The 18,228-nt window shown below is 40.2% G+C and overlaps 1 protein-coding gene and 1 long non-coding RNA gene across 14 annotated transcripts in view; one reads left to right on the forward strand and one right to left on the reverse strand.

The window, feature by feature from the left end:
* Positions 1-3,104: 3,104 nt before the first annotated feature.
* On the forward strand, positions 3,105-15,921 carry LOC119482721. The gene is made up of 5 exons (XR_005205508.1): positions 3,105-3,380; positions 6,293-6,377; positions 7,560-7,619; positions 8,146-8,223; positions 13,543-15,921. It is a non-coding gene; the product is annotated as an uncharacterized LOC119482721 (long non-coding RNA).
* nrcama (neuronal cell adhesion molecule a) overlaps positions 8,662-18,228 on the reverse strand; it is a 76,276-nt gene continuing 66,709 nt past the window's right edge. For 6 of the 13 annotated variants that reach the window (XM_037760543.1, XM_037760541.1, XM_037760542.1 and 3 more), the window contains 6 exons: positions 17,102-17,224; positions 16,761-16,916; positions 16,180-16,311; positions 16,009-16,087; positions 13,533-13,544; positions 8,662-12,647 (listed from right to left, as the gene is read on the reverse strand). In XM_037760543.1, coding sequence (XP_037616471.1) covers positions 12,413-12,647; positions 13,533-13,544; positions 16,009-16,087; positions 16,180-16,311; positions 16,761-16,916; positions 17,102-17,224 — 737 coding nt within the window. In that variant the 3' untranslated portion in view covers positions 8,662-12,412. The remainder of the gene's footprint in view (positions 12,648-13,532; positions 13,545-16,008; positions 16,088-16,179; positions 16,312-16,760; positions 16,917-17,101; positions 17,225-18,228) is intronic. The other 7 variants (XM_037760549.1, XM_037760550.1, XM_037760545.1 and 4 more) reach the window with 3 other exon arrangements.

Here is an 18,228-nt window from a genome sequence, read left to right on the forward strand (position 1 = left end):
CCACGCAATGGCCGGTGTTACAGTGAAGTCTGTCCGACGGGAAACAGTATTCGACACAACACCAGTGTTTGTTTGTAATGTTTGCTAGTACTGTAACTATTTGAGATAGTAATACTTCTTCTCTTTGTTACACAGGTCTGTCTGGTTGCAGTTACATAACACACGTTTGATGAAGACTGAGTTTTATACCAGGTAGGCCATGTTAATGAAGGCTTGTGTTGTCTTTCATGGGCTCACTGTTTTATATCTCAGTTATAGCCCTTTGCAGAATTTTTGAAGTACATGATCAACAGTATAAGATTAAACATTTTTTTTCATTTTTATACCCCTGAGACCTGCATGCAGACCGACTTTACTGTCTTTTAGAGGCTGTAACAGGTTTAGTTTAGTTTTAGAGCTTGAGTGAAGGTACAGATATCATATGAAACTAGAAAACATAAGGAAATAATTGGTACCAACTAGGGATGACACGGTACCAGAAATCTAGTAGTCGATACCAATACCAGTGAATTTACACGATTCTCGATACCAATTCGATACCACGGTAAAAAAACGAAAACAAACAATAAATCCCATCTAATTCAACACGCACTCCTTTATGAAAACATTTGAACATTACAAAAAACAGAGACATGTAGCCTTTATGTAATAAATAAAAAGAAACGTCTATTAACATTGCAAAACAGAACAGTGGCATGTAGCCCTCAAGTATTTAAAACAAACAATATTGTCTGGATGTCTGTCTTTGAGGTGCTTTGCTAAATTGGAAGTATTTCCTCTTTTGGAAAGAAAAGTATGACGGCACCGTTACTGCACAGCATACCGTTTTTTTTGTGAATCTATTATTACTCCTTGTAAATCCGCCTCGAACGCAAAGTACTTCTATACCCGACTCTTGCTATTTGTTTTCTAAACGAGTTGAGGCGGAGATAGCGCTGCAGCAGCTGCCATCTTTCGCGTCTTGTGTTGTTGTTTTTTTCCGTGCTGTTATGGCATTCTTCTTCTTCCTTCATTTCACGGCAGATGAGAACACTTGTAAGCGTAAACTGCCCCCATTAGATCCAGAAGAATCGCATCTCCAGTACCTCCGCTACGGTACCAAATGACCATTACAGGCATCGTTCGGTACCTTTGGTATCGAAGAAAACGAGTACCGTCACATTTTTAGAATTTTGGTACCAAGTTGGTACCGAAGTATCGGTTCTCGTGACATCCCTAGTACCAACCACCTCAAACTAGCTTGACCGGAAGGAGGCTCAGTAACGCTCCAAAGTTAGGCTGTATTTTAGCGAGGAAAAACTGGCACGGACATTTTCAAAGGGGTCCCTTGACCTCTGACCTCAAGATATGTGGATGAAAATGGTTTCAATGGGTACCCACGAGTCTCCCCTTTACAGACATGCCCACTTTATGATAATCACATGCAGTTTGGGGCAAAAATAATGCAGTTTTTTGCATGCAGTATAAATGTGTTATTTTCGCCGATTATAAAAAATATTTTCCTGAATATTTCTGCATACTGGGGTCCCTAAATAGTCTTGGAATTGCATAAATTGGGTATCACTGTAAAGCTGTGATGGGTCCAATTGTATTCATGTGTGATGATGTTAGTCCCCGTAGTAACCATTTCATATAGTGAGATCATCACATACACCTCACTGTGCAAAATGACCTGTGGTGACCTCTAGGCTAGCTAGATTGACAATAAGGGGGTTTCTGAGCAGTTTCCGTAACAGAAGTGTTCGCCATCCAATCACCGAAAAATGCAATTCTTGCAGAAATCTCCAAGTATCAAACGTTTTTGTAACCAAATCACATGGCTTTTTCTATGGTGTTCCTCAAGGTCTTGGTGTCTTAATGTGGTATTTTGGATGGATTATTGATATTTTTTATCAATTCTCAAGTTGTAAAAAATGGTTAAATTTAGCACCAAATCTGTGTAACAAATGTGATCAACCCAAAAATTGCTGCAGCAACTTATGAGACATAATAGAGCATGGGATGGGGATGGCCCTCATATTCTTTGATCATAATGTTCTAAACCTTTATACACCTTTCAAAATTTATTTTAATTAATTAGTTAGTGTTTATTTCTGATTTATGACTAGAAGAACTTGACACAGCCCTGAGCTGCATCTCAAATTAATCTTCAGGTTCCAAGCTTTCAGATGATGTACACCACTTCTATGTGACGTAAGACCCCCTAAAGCAGTGGTTCCCAACCTTTTACCTTAGGGGATCCTTTTTCTGTCAGAGTAAACTGACGAGTCACGACCCCTGACTAAGTGACATATTTTATGAATATTTCATATTATATTCAATGCATAACAATAACAGTACGGAACAACTGATAAACTGTACAATTAACCAAAATAGTGAATGCAATAGCTGCAGGAAGTTGTGAATTTTGAATCAGAGATGAGTCTTCCAGTTATTTTTAGGGACTTTTATTTTTTTTACAAATTCAGTGTTTTCTTCTCCCTGACGCTTGGCCATTGCTAAATTAGCTCTTTGGTTGTTGTAACTGTGTACTTCTCTAATGCAGGACAAGGCTGTTTAGCAGAGAGAAGCCTCTGTGAATATAGTTTGTGTTCAGGTCTTCACCGTGCCCATATCCCATGAGATTTGTTTTAAGTTTATATTTTAATTAATTATCCAAACTTTAAAAATAACATTTTCATTTAGTTTTCTTCACAGAAATTAATGAAATGTTGAGATTTAGGCCAACTGTATATTTTTTTTAAAAGTTGTCCCCCAGGTTGGGAAGCGGTGCCCTAAAGCCCTGTCCCCCCCCCCTAAAAAAGACAAAAACGGTTCTATTGTGGGTCTCAATAGGTCAAAATGTTGATACAAAGTTTTTGTACAACAGCAATAACGTGTTGCACTATATAAGACACCGAAAATTAATCTAGAGTGTTTTAGGACTTTTATTGTGAATGTAAAATAAAATATCTCTTTCTGCTTAGGTGCTCTAAAGAAAATCATACATCATATTACCACTGTATGATGAATGTGTTGAAAAAGACTATTATAGCATTGTAATGTGAAAATGTATTTTATATTAGTCTTTTGTGAGAGTCAGCAAAAGGAAAATACTCCCGAGTTGGAGATCTGTATGGTTACAGTTGCATAACACACTGTTGATGAAGACTGCGTCTTTGTTTTTTATACCTGCTCCAGAATAAAGAGTGAACCAGAGCAAGATTAAGTCCTGTGTGGCCGTTCCGTCCTTCCTGCACCATAGATGGAAGGGGACACATCCACCACAAGTCTACTGATTCCAGATCCGCTTGATGCAGATGGCCTGATTGAGGATGCAGTGTGGATTGCATGGAAGAGGTTCGTGGTGGGACATCGTCTGTCCTGGACTTTGAGTTATGGTTAGTTACTCAGGGCTGTCAAAGTTTCACTAGCTGAATAGGACTCTGGTTGAACTGTTTGGGTTTACACTTTCATTTACACAAACCCAACTTTAAGTTTTATTTTATTGTCTTTTATAGGGCTGGGCGTTATGGCCAAAATCTTCCATCCCGATATAGGTCATTTCAAATCTCAATCACGATATATATCACGATATAGCATGTTTTCTGGTAATTCAATAGATAAATAGTCAATATGAAATAACCACAGGATTTGACAATACGGAGTATTTTCGTATTTTATTAAGAATTCTATTGCAAAATGAACATAACAGTTTCAACTGAAATTGATTGTAGAGAATAAATAAATAAATATAGGTATAGCCTATATCTTATATAAACATGCCTGGTCTGTTTAAATAAAAAACAGGTGATAAATTTGATGAATTTTACAGGACAGGTGGCAGACATTAAGGCCCATAATAATTTATACATACACATCTCGGTCTGAATCAACTATTTGTAAAGTGTACAGTGTGTTGCCAACATAACCTCACTGATTATTATATCATTGGTTATGATAACCCAGGTTAGCTGTAACGAGGGTTTTTATACTACTTTTAGACCTGCTTTGTTTACATTCGGTGTCCTTGCAATATACAAGTAATGGACGTGTAGTGTGATAGCGTCAAACATTCATAACAATCGGAAATGCTTCGCTGTACATTTAATTACTATCTGTGTTATCTGGGTGTCTGCACGGCTTCTCTATAGATTATTATGTGTTCCTACATAAGCGGACACAAACAAAACACTGTGTGTGTTATCTGGGTAGCCATACTACAATAATGTTTAGCATGCCAGAAACAGATTTAGTATGTCCCAATACATAGTATGTCAAATGCAGTATGCCAACAAATACCAGGATGTCCTACTACATCCGGTCACATTTTGCAGTATGCAAGCCAGCATGCTTTTCTGGCCATTCTGACCCACAATCCTCTGTGCAGCGGATTTGATATGAGTAAGAGGGTCAAAGTTCAAGGAGCAATGTTATGATGAAGTAGTATGTCTTAATTGTACGCATACTGCATGCAACAGTACATACTTTGTAAGGGCAGCTGCGGTACGTACTAAAAGTAAAAAGTAAAAGTATGTGATTTGGAATATAGCTACTGTGTTAACGCCTTTTTGTGTACCGTAGTCTGTATTCTGTTTAAAAAGAAAAAAGGCACGTCATGTCGGTTAATGACAACGGATAGCCTGCACTCCAAGTATGCCTGTAGTGGGAACCAGCGTGTGGCAAGCTTTGCAGAGAAGGTTTTCTGGTCTGTGTCGGACTTTCAAAGGGGCTCTTCTTGTTTTGGTGTGGCTCTGAGAAAGTTTCCGCATGTTTTGGCCTCTCGAAGCAAAACAGCTGATCGCTCCAGCTCCCACATGCAAGGAACATAAAGCGTCGTCCAAATGACATAAATATTGCCTTTTTTTACATCACGATAGAAATGATAGATATTTTCATATCTTTCGATAATATACGGTATATTGTCATGTCGCCCAGCCCTAGTCTAATTTTTCTGTGTTTTCATGGTAAAATGGCTAGTGCGTTTCAGCCAAGTGATAAGTCTGATGATGCTCACTTCTCTTCTGAGAAGGGTAGAGGTTTAAGGAGAGTTCAATTCTTTAGTCCAGTGGGTCCATTAGGAGAGATGTGGGTGCTTCACCTGTGCTGCGTACAAGAGAGAGGGATTCAGGGTCAAGTCAGGATCCGGCTGGGAACCCTATGGGGCAGGTATCATAGGGTGGGCAACATCATTCAACACCCAGGGGTGAAAGTGACAGGTTACACAACTTCAGTGTCATGATCCATCAATTAGACTCACAGATAGGAGAGTCTGCTGCAGCCAAACTGATGCCTAGTGGTGCCATTGGTAATGTTGGCCACGGTGGTGCTCCTTTACTCAACCAGGCCACTCAGCCTTGCGGCAATGTGAATACACTCAGTGAGAATACACATTTCAGTGTCATTGTAAAATAAGACAGGGTACCCGTTGTTTTCTACCGCAGAGAAATTCCCTTTGGCTTTTCGATATGCCTCAACAAGGCTGCAGACATGGCTGAAGAAGGTTTAAAGCGTCAGGGCAGACCCATGGAGGATATTGGAGGGGAATTTGCTGAGATGTTTGTGAAGCACTGCCCAGATCCAGAGCTTGCATCTGTGTTTATATACAAGCAGATATACGAATGGACACCAAATTCAATTTATGAGGAAATGTTTGACAAGCAAATGTGGCCCAAATTAGATTTTTTTGCTCTCATGTGATAGATCAGATTATTTCAGAGAAGTATGGACACAGAAATTCAATTTATTTCCCATCAGATCTGGGCCACTGTCATATGTGGCTTCAAGTCCGATAAATATCCAGTCACTGACCATGCTTATCGCTGTGAGAACGGTCATATCAGAATCCATGTGTGTTTTTCAATGTTGTACTTCACTGCGCAGGTGAAGATCACTCATCGTACAGTGTCAGAGCGGTCTGTTGAAACTACAGAAGAAGTTTCCACTGTCTCTCCACAGTGGCAGTGCGTCAATCAGACACTGATAATGTCTGTTACCTGACAAAAAAAATACTTTTTCTATATTACAAAGTTCTTTGGTGTCATGTTTCACTCAGTATAATATGTCTGGCAGTCACTGGACTCCAACAAACTCCAGTGTGTTTGTGCCGTCGGTAGCAGTCCGCTGTGTGTGTGACATTACTGGTTGCATGTGAGGCAGTCAGGGCAGAGATCCGTTCACTCTGATGTCAGATATGGGTCACTCAGAAAGAACAGATCTGGGCAAAAAATCGGAATTGAGCATTAAGCCCTGTAATGTGAACTGAGCCATAGAGGCTTCCAGTGCTAACTCTCTCTCTCTCTCTCTCCCCCAGCTCTCTCTCCAAGGGTGGTGCCGCCTCTCTCGCCCTCACCTGGCTGAGCATGCGGGCGGTTTGCACCCTCCCATCACCGACAGAGGTGAGTTCTGAATATAGCCGCTCACACGCCTCTTCAGCTGGCACACACACTCCATACAATCTGTCCATTCAGACAATGCGCACTGTGCCAGAACACCCTCCATTCGCTCTGATTCAAGCGCCTTGCACAGAGTCTGAACTCGTGTTGGACGTAAAGTTGAGCCAGTTAACCGTCTGCTGCATGTGATGTCCAACCAAGGTGTTGTTAGTGATGCATGTCAGCTCAAGTTAGTGTTTCAAGTATTCAAGTGGCTGTCTGTCCCTTTACCGAGGCTTTTACAACATATTTACAAATATTTACATTGCATGCACATAGCCAGACACACACACATACAGATTGCATCACTACAACCTCTGTTTCTCATATTATGGTTTGTTATTTTGGAGAGCCCCAACAATTATTTAATTATTTAGGCCTTACCAGCATACTTCACTATACAGCAGCCACTCTCTCCCAGGCGATATAGTTAAACAAAATCTGCTTACGTTTATTGGTGGCCACCTTTCGTCACAGAGAGAGAGAAAAACCACCGGACCACTGCAGCAGGCTGCGCCTTGAGGATCGTCCTCTTTGCTCTTGCCAACACCCGTTTTTGCGTGACGCCAAAATGTGTTGTGAAAAATCAGACTCAGGAGAGATGCAAAAGATCCTTTATTGGCATAAAAGATCTGAGCCTTGCGTTTCTGCAGTCAACACAAGACTGATTCGTATTTTCGAGTACATCAGTATACCAGAACAACATAACACACCCTCCCTTAAAGGGACTATTTTTAATTTTCAGAAATGCTTCTTAACAGCGACATCTGTGGCCGCACTACATAGATCTAAGTGTGCGGATATCTGTTCTATCATCTTTTGGACTCATTGATTTTTTCAGCACCTTAGCAAAGATTAAGACGGAGTGGAGTTGTTGTCATCCTGCATTACCTATATGTTTAGTGCTTTAAAATTGTTTTTGCAACTATCAGTAACATGCATTTTGACTGTAAGCAATACTAGCATGTAATCTGAAAGCTACAGAGATGTATGTGCAGAAATAGTAACTCAATCCACTAGTAGCACTTCAAGTTACATGTTGAGCAAATGGTAGTTAGCTTGCCATGCACTTGATGGCTTGCTCTCAGCCATAAAGTTTGTTAGTAATTATTTGAGATAGTAATGCTTCTACTTTTTGTCCCACAGATCTGTACGGTTGCAGTTGCATAACACCCTGCAGATGAAGACTGTGTGCTGTTATACCAGGTACAGTAGGCGTTGTTAAATGTGGGTTTCACATATTGTCGTTACATGAAAACCTCTTGATTCCAGCCTTTTGATGTATCATATTTAGAGTGAAATTAAGGCTTTTGTTGTCCTTCATGGGCTACTAGTGTTTCATGTCTTTATTTATCTTCATTTATAACCCATTGCAGAATTTTAGAAGTACATGGTCGACAGTATAAAATAAAACTTATCTTTATTCATTCTTAAAATTTTCCCCGGAAAGGGTAATCTAGAGATGTTCATCTAGAGTGTTTTTAGGATTTTTATTGTGAATGTAAAAGAAAATAGCTCTTTTTGCTAAGGTGCTCTGTAGAAAATCATACATAATTACATGTTTGGTTTGTACTAGAATGTTGAAAAAGACTATACTAGCATTGTAATGTGAACATTTATTTTATATTAGTCTTTTGTGAAAGTCTGCAAAGAAAAATACTCTTGAGCTGGAGATCCGTGTGGTTGCTTAACACACTGTTGATGAAGACTGTGTTGTTGATCTTTATACCAGCTCCAGAATGAAGAGTGATGCTGTTCCATCCTTCCTGCACCACAGACGTAAGGGGACGCATCCACCACAAGTCCACAGGTAAACAACGACCATTACACATATATGCCTATTTATCTTTGATTTCTTACCCTTTATGTGGAAACGTATTCTTATTTTTATTCCAATTACTATTCACCACACATGTATGAGCATGCAACAAACAAAACCTTTGAATTTGGAAATTGTCATTTTAATCTGCATTGTAGCAGTTAGCCGTCACCTTTTAATTGGTTGTCCTTTTGGAAAGACACCATATGTAAAACTACACATTTCAGTATGAGAGTACAAGAGAGATGTCACATCGCATGCGCACATACACCAGTTGTATGTTAATCCTCTAGGGATTAACATTTGGTGGTTTATCTTTGTGAGGTTATTTGACAGATTAAAAAAAGACAATTTCGTACACTAGGTAGAGCTAAAGACACTTTTGCATGCTGCACTGCATGCATGACCACAAAGAAAAAACAGAACCGATTTGAAATCCTGAAACCAACATTTATTTCATTTTTTTAAACTTCATTTAAAATACAAAATATTTTGCAATATTATATTGTAGAGTAAACCATTTCGACAGCCGTTCATGCTTCTCGTGTAGCTTCAACATTAACCAGAATGTCATATTATATCATATCATATACTGTATATCCTACTGTAAGATCACCAGTCACTAGAACAGTTTCCAGGGTATTCACGCTCCAATGTGCCAGTCCGCTTATCCGTCCATGCCGTCCATCCTTCTGTAATGCTCCAAATTACACTTTTGTTTTGTTTTTTTAGGTGCACACTCACTTAAAAAAAGGATGGGTCAGTTTCATCTGATGTCTAGTTTGCGACGACAAGTTTTCCAGCGTGCTGCGTTCAGACACCAGATCGTCGTCGTAAACTAGATGTTTGAAATGACACATCCTGTTTTAAGTGTGTGCCTTTTTATTAAAAAATACAGAAAAGGTGCATGAACTGTCAGAGACAGAAACAATACAGGTGTCACAAGAGCTCAGTCACAAGTTAAATAATCTCGTTTGATACCTGATAGGCTAAACATTTGAGCTAGCAAATTCACCTGACATGTTCAAAAAAATTAAAGAAATTTCACAGCAAATGAAAGAGTGAAAACTGTAAATAGTCTCATCTCACGCACACCCCCTCCTACCCATAATGCAGCGGGGCCGATTGAGGTCAAGCTCTCACCTCTGACCTCAAAAGCGTCTGCTCTCAAGCCAAGCCGTTATTTACAAAATACAACAAAAATATCTACACGTGGAAAGCCGACACATCGCAACGTAAAAAACTTGATGCAAGTTATGATAAAACCCAAGACGTGGAAATGTTTTCTGAAAAAAAAAAAAAAAAGCTCTTGTGTATCCTGTAGACACACACATCAGAACTGTTATCCATGGAAAAAGCGATATTATACATCACGCACGCTGTAACACAGTAGCATGCATGTGCTGCACACGCACACACACTCGTGCACCCGAAACATTCACACACAAGCTTCATTCATTTACAGGAATAGAAAAACTCACCGAGTGCTGCGCTCAGAACGTGACAACATACACAGATATAAGGTTAAATGCATAAACCAAAGTCACCAGTGTGTTTTACCATTTGCAGTGAAACAAGCAATAATTTCATTCACATAAACAGATACACTTGTTTTCCCACATTCAGTATCATTACGCAATTTTATCCGACCCCCTTCATTTCTAAGTGCTACCAGTGACAGTAAGTCCCGTCTGTACCAGATGGCGAGTCTGGTTCCCGTTGGCAGTTACCTGGTGAGCAGGTTGGCAGTAGTTTAGTTTGGAGGCTCCTCCTCAAGATGAATGTTTTGACATGAGGTGTCCATGCTCTGACCTCAGGTTTCCTACACCTTTCCATATTCCACGCATTTCCTTTTTAGTCATAGCTGGTTGGTATGATTTGGCGGTCTGTTTGTATAACATACGGGCTGATGATAACTGGGTGTATGATTGTCAACAAGGCCATAACTATCTATAGCTGAAAATTAGTCCTCGCAACTAATGCCACTAGTGTACAACCGTGAAAAAGGTAATTTCTGAAATAGTTTTCAGCGCTGTGTAGGAACCCTGGACCCCGAAGTGAGACTCTTAAGAGGCTATTTTAAGTTAATAAGCCTGCATTGGATGTTTCACAAACTGAGACACCTAAAATAAAGGGCCTTAGTTTTAACGTGCCCTTATTGACACAGTCTGAAACGGCTTATTTTTTGCATGAATTTCAATAGTCTTTTGAGTAATACGGGGTGGTATGCAAAGTATTCATGGACCCTTCAGAACTGCACTGATCTCAGGTCTGTCCTGTCTGTGTATGAAGAGGGATGTAACTCTATGGATCTAAGTCACTGTTCTCTACGAAGGCACTAGAAACCGTGCTGAGAGGTTCTTGATCACCAAAAAATCTAAACATCCAGAACTAAAGTGTGTAACACTTAACCCTCTTTCTGCCATTACATAAGTGGAAATGCTATTGGAGAGACCAACCCGATATCATGCCAAAGGGTGTAATAAAGCCCTTTGTCCACCAGAGGACAGTGTGTCAGTGTCACATTTTTGCCTCGCAGAGGCGTGAATATTACATGCCTGTATTAACGAGCACTACCAGCAGAGGGCAACAAAGCCACTCAAGTTAGGGTAAGGGAAAACGTCTTGTTTAGGTTTAAAATAAGTACGTAAACTAAGTAAAACAGGTGCAGAAACAACGGAACGTCAGTACAGAAAATATGTGACAAATGTAACTAAAACACCGGTCTCGAACATCTCCTGGTTGAAAGTGTTATTTGTTGGACGCATCCACCTGCCCAACCGCCCACCATAAGTGGTCTTTCTCACTTTATATACTACGTAACTAGCTCTGAAGTTAGTCTTCACTGCACCTTCATGCAGGCCTGTAATATTCACATCTCGGCGACACAAATCGTGAAACTGACGCACGTTCTTCCGGTGGACAGGCGGGTCTGTTGCACGTTTTGCTTTGAGACTGGGCTCTGGAGACAATGTTGGGTATAGCTCTGACAAATACCACGATCGCCTAAAAGAAAGGCCTGCACGGTGGCCACTATTTGGTGGGAGGGGGGGGGTGGAAGCACTTGACAACGACACTGGATCAATCACAGCTCCGCTAGTGTTCAGTTGGTGCTCAGTAGCAAGAAGCATAGGTTCGGGGGAAAGGAACAGATCGGGTGAGAAAATCAGAAAAAGAAAGCTAGAGAAAACATGAGGCTAAAAACAGGCCGATTGGAATTAGTGTGGGAGTTCTGGCTGGCTGGCTGGCTGGCTGGCTGGCTGGCTGGTGACCAAACGCTGAGTTCAAAGTGTTTCTAGCCAGGTTTCCAATGACTACATATGGACAACTCCGACCGTGACATATAGCTTTCCTCTTATTCTATTACATATGTACAAACAGTTCATCCGTCTCAAAAAGACTTATGCTAGCCTCTACTTTGAGTCACGCATTTTGAAAGCAGTATCCGCAAAGACCCTGCTGCCATTTTTTTTCCTCTATATATCAAACGCCATTTAACACTTTGACTGAAAAAACGAAAAACAAAAAGGAATACCCAGTCGCTAGTAGGCGTGCACCATATACAGTCTCAACACACAGCTCACCTCTGCAACACGAAGGTGGTAAAATGCTTAATAAGAATCGTGATTTACTCCATGCGGGTGTTAATTAACGTGATTCAATGCATATATATGCCTGCCTGCGGGTCACGTACTGTACTTTGATAAAATATATATTTGGATACGTCGTGTTTAGTATGTTTGCAAAGGAGATCAAATGGCACTAACACTCACACTTCTGCTCAGTCGGAGTGGCTAAACTCTCTGGTACATTCCTTCCGCTCTTCTATATTGCTTCCTCTCTCCTTCCCTCTTCTCGGAGTCCTCGCATCCCTCGTTTCACACCTTCTTTCAATGGTTATGGGGGGGAGGGGGTCTTTGCCATGTTGAGTGTGTGTAGATCAGACGAGGTCACAGTGTGACAGGGGCCGGCGGGGTTGTGGAGATGAGGGCGCGTCAGCAGTCTTGGTGACAGGTAGCCGTGGCGAGGGCCACCGGAGTGACAGCCACCATTGTAGAAGTAGGTGTCCACAACGGCTGTCACCTTAGCAACTGTCACCACAGAAGATGGTCACATTTGCCAGGGTGACAAGGAGTGGCCGTAAGCAAACCGTCGCAGCCAGGCCGCGGGCCCCTTTTCGTTAGACAAACGAGTTCATGGCGTTGACGGGCGACGGGGCCTCCGAACTCTCGTTGCCTTCGTGCGTGTCTTTCTCTTTCTTGCCGCTGTACTGGCCAATGAAGGAGCCGTCCTCGTTGAACTGTCCGTCCCCGCCCTCCCCGTAGTCCACCAGGCTGTCGTCGCTCTCGTCGCGGCGCACCGTCCCATTGGACGGCGTCCGGCTGCCCTTCAGCGGCTTGTGGTCCTCTGTGTCACTATAAAAAGGTTGGAAGGAAGGTTATTGAGAAAATAATTCATGCAGGTTTGTTGAACTGCTTTTCTGCAGTGGTCAGAAACCCTGTCGTCACGCAGAGGGCAGGCTATTATCCAAGCATTAGCATTTTACACGAGTAATCTGGCTCTTCCACTGCACAACTACCACATTTACTACATGTAATGACAGCATATATTGCTGTTGTGTTATGTACACAGTTTGGTACAAATGTGCTGGTAAAGCAACATTAAGTTGACATAAAGAGTTATAATGTACAGTAACAATGGGATGCCTGAAACATTACATGTCATGGTACTTGTACAGTGGAGAAGCTCAGCTACATCTATAGTATTTTATAGTATTAACTAGAGTGTTAGTGCTGTTTTAAATCTGGGTGATGTTAAGATTTAGGGTTGGTGACCACTGCTAAAGATTTTTGCAATCGCGTGCGGTTCAGTCTCTTGCAATAGATTACTGTGATATACAATTTCTGTAATGAAATAAACCAATATGCTTTCAGTTTACATGCAATAATCAAAAATGCACTTATTTGTTTAATCTTATATCCCCCCCAACATAAAGCCTCTTTTCATTTGGTCTAAAAAAAGGTCCTTTTCCAGTCAGTACTAGGCAAGCTCTACAATCTGATACATTTCAACTCTATTTTCAAGCTCAATGCGTTTGTATTAAAAAAATAAATGGCGGAAGCTAGAAGTAGAAGCAGTCATTTTTCATGTTAAATTTTGGTGTTACGATGGTTATGGTGTTGGCTATGTCAGTGAGTATGATGACATAGTCAACCAGATCAGTTTCGCTCAATTCAGAGTCATAGCTCGAGGAGTTTTATAGAATTGCATGCTGGGTTTTACCGCTTATCTCGTCTTACCTCTCCATAGACCTAAACCCGCCAAAAACAAAGAATGGAAGGACACATGAAAAGCAATTCATGGGCCACAATGAGAGTCTATTCTCTTATGCACAGACAAGACAGAAGACATGCGTATGGAAACATTTAAAGCACAATGACATCCATGTTAAGGTAAAAATACATTTCACTCTTAGCAACTACTTTGTTTCAACTTTCCTGAGGAGCTTTAAGTTATAAAATCCTCAATATTCAGAGAAACATGTGATGAAAAAACTACGTCACAAAAACGGAATTTGTGTTAAAGCTAGGGTTGGTAATGTTGAGAAACTAGCACGAGTACACGAAAGAAACCGAGCCCAGTGATGCCAACTTTTTTCCAACGAAGGTAGCTTGCAGGATTAGCTTCAACAGTTGCTTAATCTAGCGAGAAAGTCACCAAGTCAGTTTAGCACAGACGCAACGTGTCTGGGTGCCAACTAATAATTAACCATTACATGGGCGAGTTCTGCACGAGACATTCCTGTGTCACAAGAATTAGCCTTTAATCACCGCAGGGGAGTTTTGAATAGACTTGTCTTAAATCTGAATTGTAATGATTTAACCATCCAATTATTCAATAACCAGACTTAAGTTTTTCAACAGGTGTTTTCAACATTTTTCCTGTCTGTACGACCCCAAATGCACAAGCTGTAACAAATATCTTTTTAATACTGTATGCAGTCACATTGCCATCTAGCGTCCATCGGTGGTAAGACCCCTCTAATAGAAAGTACCGCACTGAATAAAAATACCGTACTGTTAAAATGACTAATTAGTAGTCTGTGTATCCTGTTTTTAGCTCATTATTGGCTCTATTAAGAATGCCTTTTTGATAGTCAAGTAAGAAAAGAACATTTGTAACCTGTTCTATAAATGTTTTATTGTGACTGTGTTTACAGAAATGTTGAAGTGTTTATTAAATTATTACATCTTATAATAAATAAATCTTTCATTTATCGCCAAAGTCGTTGTTGTGAAAGGATCAATGCTTTCAGAAATTACTGTTGTTTATGTTTATGAGATTGATTAATTTGTTATTAAACTGTTGAGTTATTTTTCATCTATTTACCTCCAGAAGGAGGTGGTGCCCCATAGATTAACGAGTGCATTAGTTAAGTTCGGACTTTTCTATCTTTTTTTTGTTAGAGCATTTGATTTATTGATTGCTGTCGTGATGTAAGGAGAATTTCAACAAATATAACAAAACATGTTTTGAAGAAAATTACCAACCCTAGCTTTAAACTTATTTTGAGAACAGTTAGCATATAATCAACTTGTTAAAGTTGACATACCGTAAAACTGCAATTAATAGCCCGGGCTTTAATTTGCTTCAATCACTGAACTCAACCGGCGTATATTTAGGACGGGCCTTTAATTCCTTTTGCACAAAACTCATGCTCAGCAAAGATGGGAAATTCTATCAAATTTGAATATTACTTGTATAAAAATGAGGCTATCGGATAACATATCAATTATGAATCATACATTTCATCTAGCTGTGAGACAGTTAACAACGCTCGTTTTACTGACACAACACCTCTTTATCCTGTTAAAACCGGCCTGACGAAAAGGAAAAGGGGTGAAAACTAAACAGAGAAAGGTGGGGACACCTTTATTTTGCAGTGGACTTCACATGACAGTTTTGACATTCAAAAGGAATATAAATAACCGAGAAATGGACACATATTCAGACTTTATGACCGCTTCGAAGGTAAGGAGTCGCCACTTTGTATTAGTCTCTAATATACGGCTGTACCAAATAGTTTATAGCTTAATAACGTTGATATTCTAATTATTATTATGAATAACTCACAGAAACATTGCGGGCCTTCACTCTTTTATCTATTTCACACACGAGCGAAGCAGCGTTCAGCGTCTGACTGTAATTGTCTCAGTCTTCAGTCCAAAAGTCAACATTTATTGAAAAAGGATCGATATAATAATTTCCAAAATTCACTACATGCTTCCGTCTAACAAAAGACTTTACTTCAATCCATATTTGTTGGCGTTTAGCCTTTCAAAAACATTTTCACTGGGAGGCACTTGGTGCTCATAGTTTCTGTAAAATGAACTGGACAATTGAATTGTGGAGAATCTAACGATGTGTAACATATCCATATTGACAAAAGTTACCCGGCGTTTAATTGAGACCTGCGTTTAGCATGTAATTGGAGCTCAGCTTTTAATTGAAGTTTTACGGTATTTAGTTTCGCTGATTAATGTCAGTGTGAGTTGGTCATTATAAGAATCAACACAGAGTGGTGCAGATTTTTGCCTTGCCTCTATGGAGTGTTTGGTAATGGAGTCTGGTGGGGAGAGTGTCTCTGCAGCCTGGTAAAATGTTCTACATACAAACTCAAAGTCAGGACACAATGGATGAAAAAAACGAAATCTCAGACACTACTGTATGCTGTGGTCCTATCTCAGCTGTATGTTAGTCTTTTCCATCTCTTACCTGTACTCTCCAAATGTCCCATCATCCTCCTTCATAGGCTGGATCTCTGGGTCTTGGTGAGCATCTTCTTTCTCTTTCACTGTTAGATTACACAAATGTGTTTTTCAAATTTCCATCCATATATATGAATAAGCTTGAAATTGCCGGATGTACTGATGACGTGTGCGTTACCTGGATATTTGCCACCCTTGTTCCTCTTGATGAAGCACACTATGAGGAGGACCAAGATGAGGAGCGCGATGGCACACATCAGCCCGATAAACCAGCCCTGGGTGGCGATGTCTACCTGCCGGCTGGGTACGGCTACACACACAGAAAAAAGGAGACAAACAGTTAGTATAACTGTTTGTCCAAATCTCAATCTAGGATGCTAAAATGGTGGAATCTGTTGTCTTCATGGTGAACAACACTGAGATTAAAAGAGGCTGTAAACACAGAAAATTAGGTTGAAGAAATGGGTTAATATGGAATGATCGTTTAGGCGCCGAAAATATGACAAAAAGGGAAAAAACAAAAGCCAGTAAAACAGTAAAATGATGGACCTCTTAGTGATGATTTTAAATGACATGCATTAGACCGATTTGATGGCAACTTCTGACATGCTTCTATGCTAATTAGCAAACTAACTACCGTACATTCGTGTCTGAATGTAGCGTTGTATGTCTGGTAATGAGACGGCGACAGAAAACAGGATGGGGTAATGAGGAAAAATGAAGCACAAAGACGGTCTATCCTGAGGCATGCTGCCTCACCTGGAACCAAGACCACCACTTCTTCTGTGCTGTGGACCGCCGGGTCGGCCGGGTCTCTAGCTACCACACGCACCTTATAGGACGTCCCTGGCTTTAAACCTTTTATCATATGCCAGTGTGAACCGTTTACCAACTCCTTTGTCCAGTCCTGTTTACCTGGAATTGGTGAATCGGATGGAGAGGAATTAGATTCACAGAGCCTTTTGGGGAAGAATCATTATTTGAATGATAGTATCTGAAGGTTAGATTATTATGGTATCAGATTGATTCATTTATAAAAACAGCCAATTAATGCATGCACTTTTTTTTAAGATGACTGCAAATACAAAGCGAAGCCTTACTGTTTTCTACAATATATTCCACATATACATTCTTATGGTGTCCAAAGTAATCCCAACTGATCACTGCACCGTCCTCCGACATGGACGTGTTAACTTTGCCAAACGCAGGGCCTACATGCGGCACTGAGCACACAAGAGAGAGGGAAAAAATAAATCAAAGGATTTAATTCTAAAATGTACCAATTTTTACAAAAGTCCTTACTATGAAATAAAACCTTTCAAATACTGCTATGGAGCTAAAGTACAGGACCGAGTAGAAATAACATTAACCCTCTGAGATCCGCTTTTTACAGGGGGTCTTTAAGGGGAGATAGCAGGTCAACAGTAGATGTCACATAGAAGTGGTGTACATCATCTGAAAGCTGGGAACCTGAAGATTAATTTAAGATGCAGCCCAGCACTGGGTGTCAAATTGTTCTAGTCATAAATCCAAAATAAACATGAATTGATTATTTAATTAATGAATTAAAAATAAATAGTGAAAGTGTATAAGGGTTTAGAACATTATGAGGGCCATCCCCGTGCTCTATTATGTCTCATAAGTTGTTGCAGCAATTTTTTTGGTTGATACCATTTGTTACACAGATTTGTTGCAAAATCTAACCATTTTTTACCAATCGAGAATTGATAAAAATGATCAATAATCCCTCCAAAACACCAAATTAAGACACCAAGACCTTGGGGAACACCAGAGAAAAAGCCATGCTGTGGCACAGAAACTAAACTAAACCCTTATTGTCAATCTAGCTAGGAAAGCCATCCATCCTCTGAATGCCCTAGGTCTCTAGTTTGTGGTTGTAAAGTTTCATGACATGCCATTTTATACGGTGAGGTCAATTTCAAAATATGGTCTCACTACAATGAAGTGGTTACTATTGGGACCAACATCATCACTCATGAATACAATTGAGCTCATTGGATCCACAAGAGTCTCAACTTTACAGTGACACCCAATTTATGTAATTCCAAGACTATTTAGGGACCCCCGTAAGCAGAAATATTGAAACATAAAGTGGGCATGTCTGTAAAGGGGAGCCTTGTGGGTACCAATAGAACCCATTTACATTCACATATCTTGAGGTCAGAGGTCAAGGGACCCCTTTAAAAAATGGCCATGCCAGTTTTTC

Source organism: Sebastes umbrosus, chromosome 23 (genome assembly GCF_015220745.1).
Source record: "Sebastes umbrosus isolate fSebUmb1 chromosome 23, fSebUmb1.pri, whole genome shotgun sequence".
Taxonomy (NCBI): Eukaryota; Metazoa; Chordata; class Actinopteri; order Perciformes; family Sebastidae; genus Sebastes; species Sebastes umbrosus.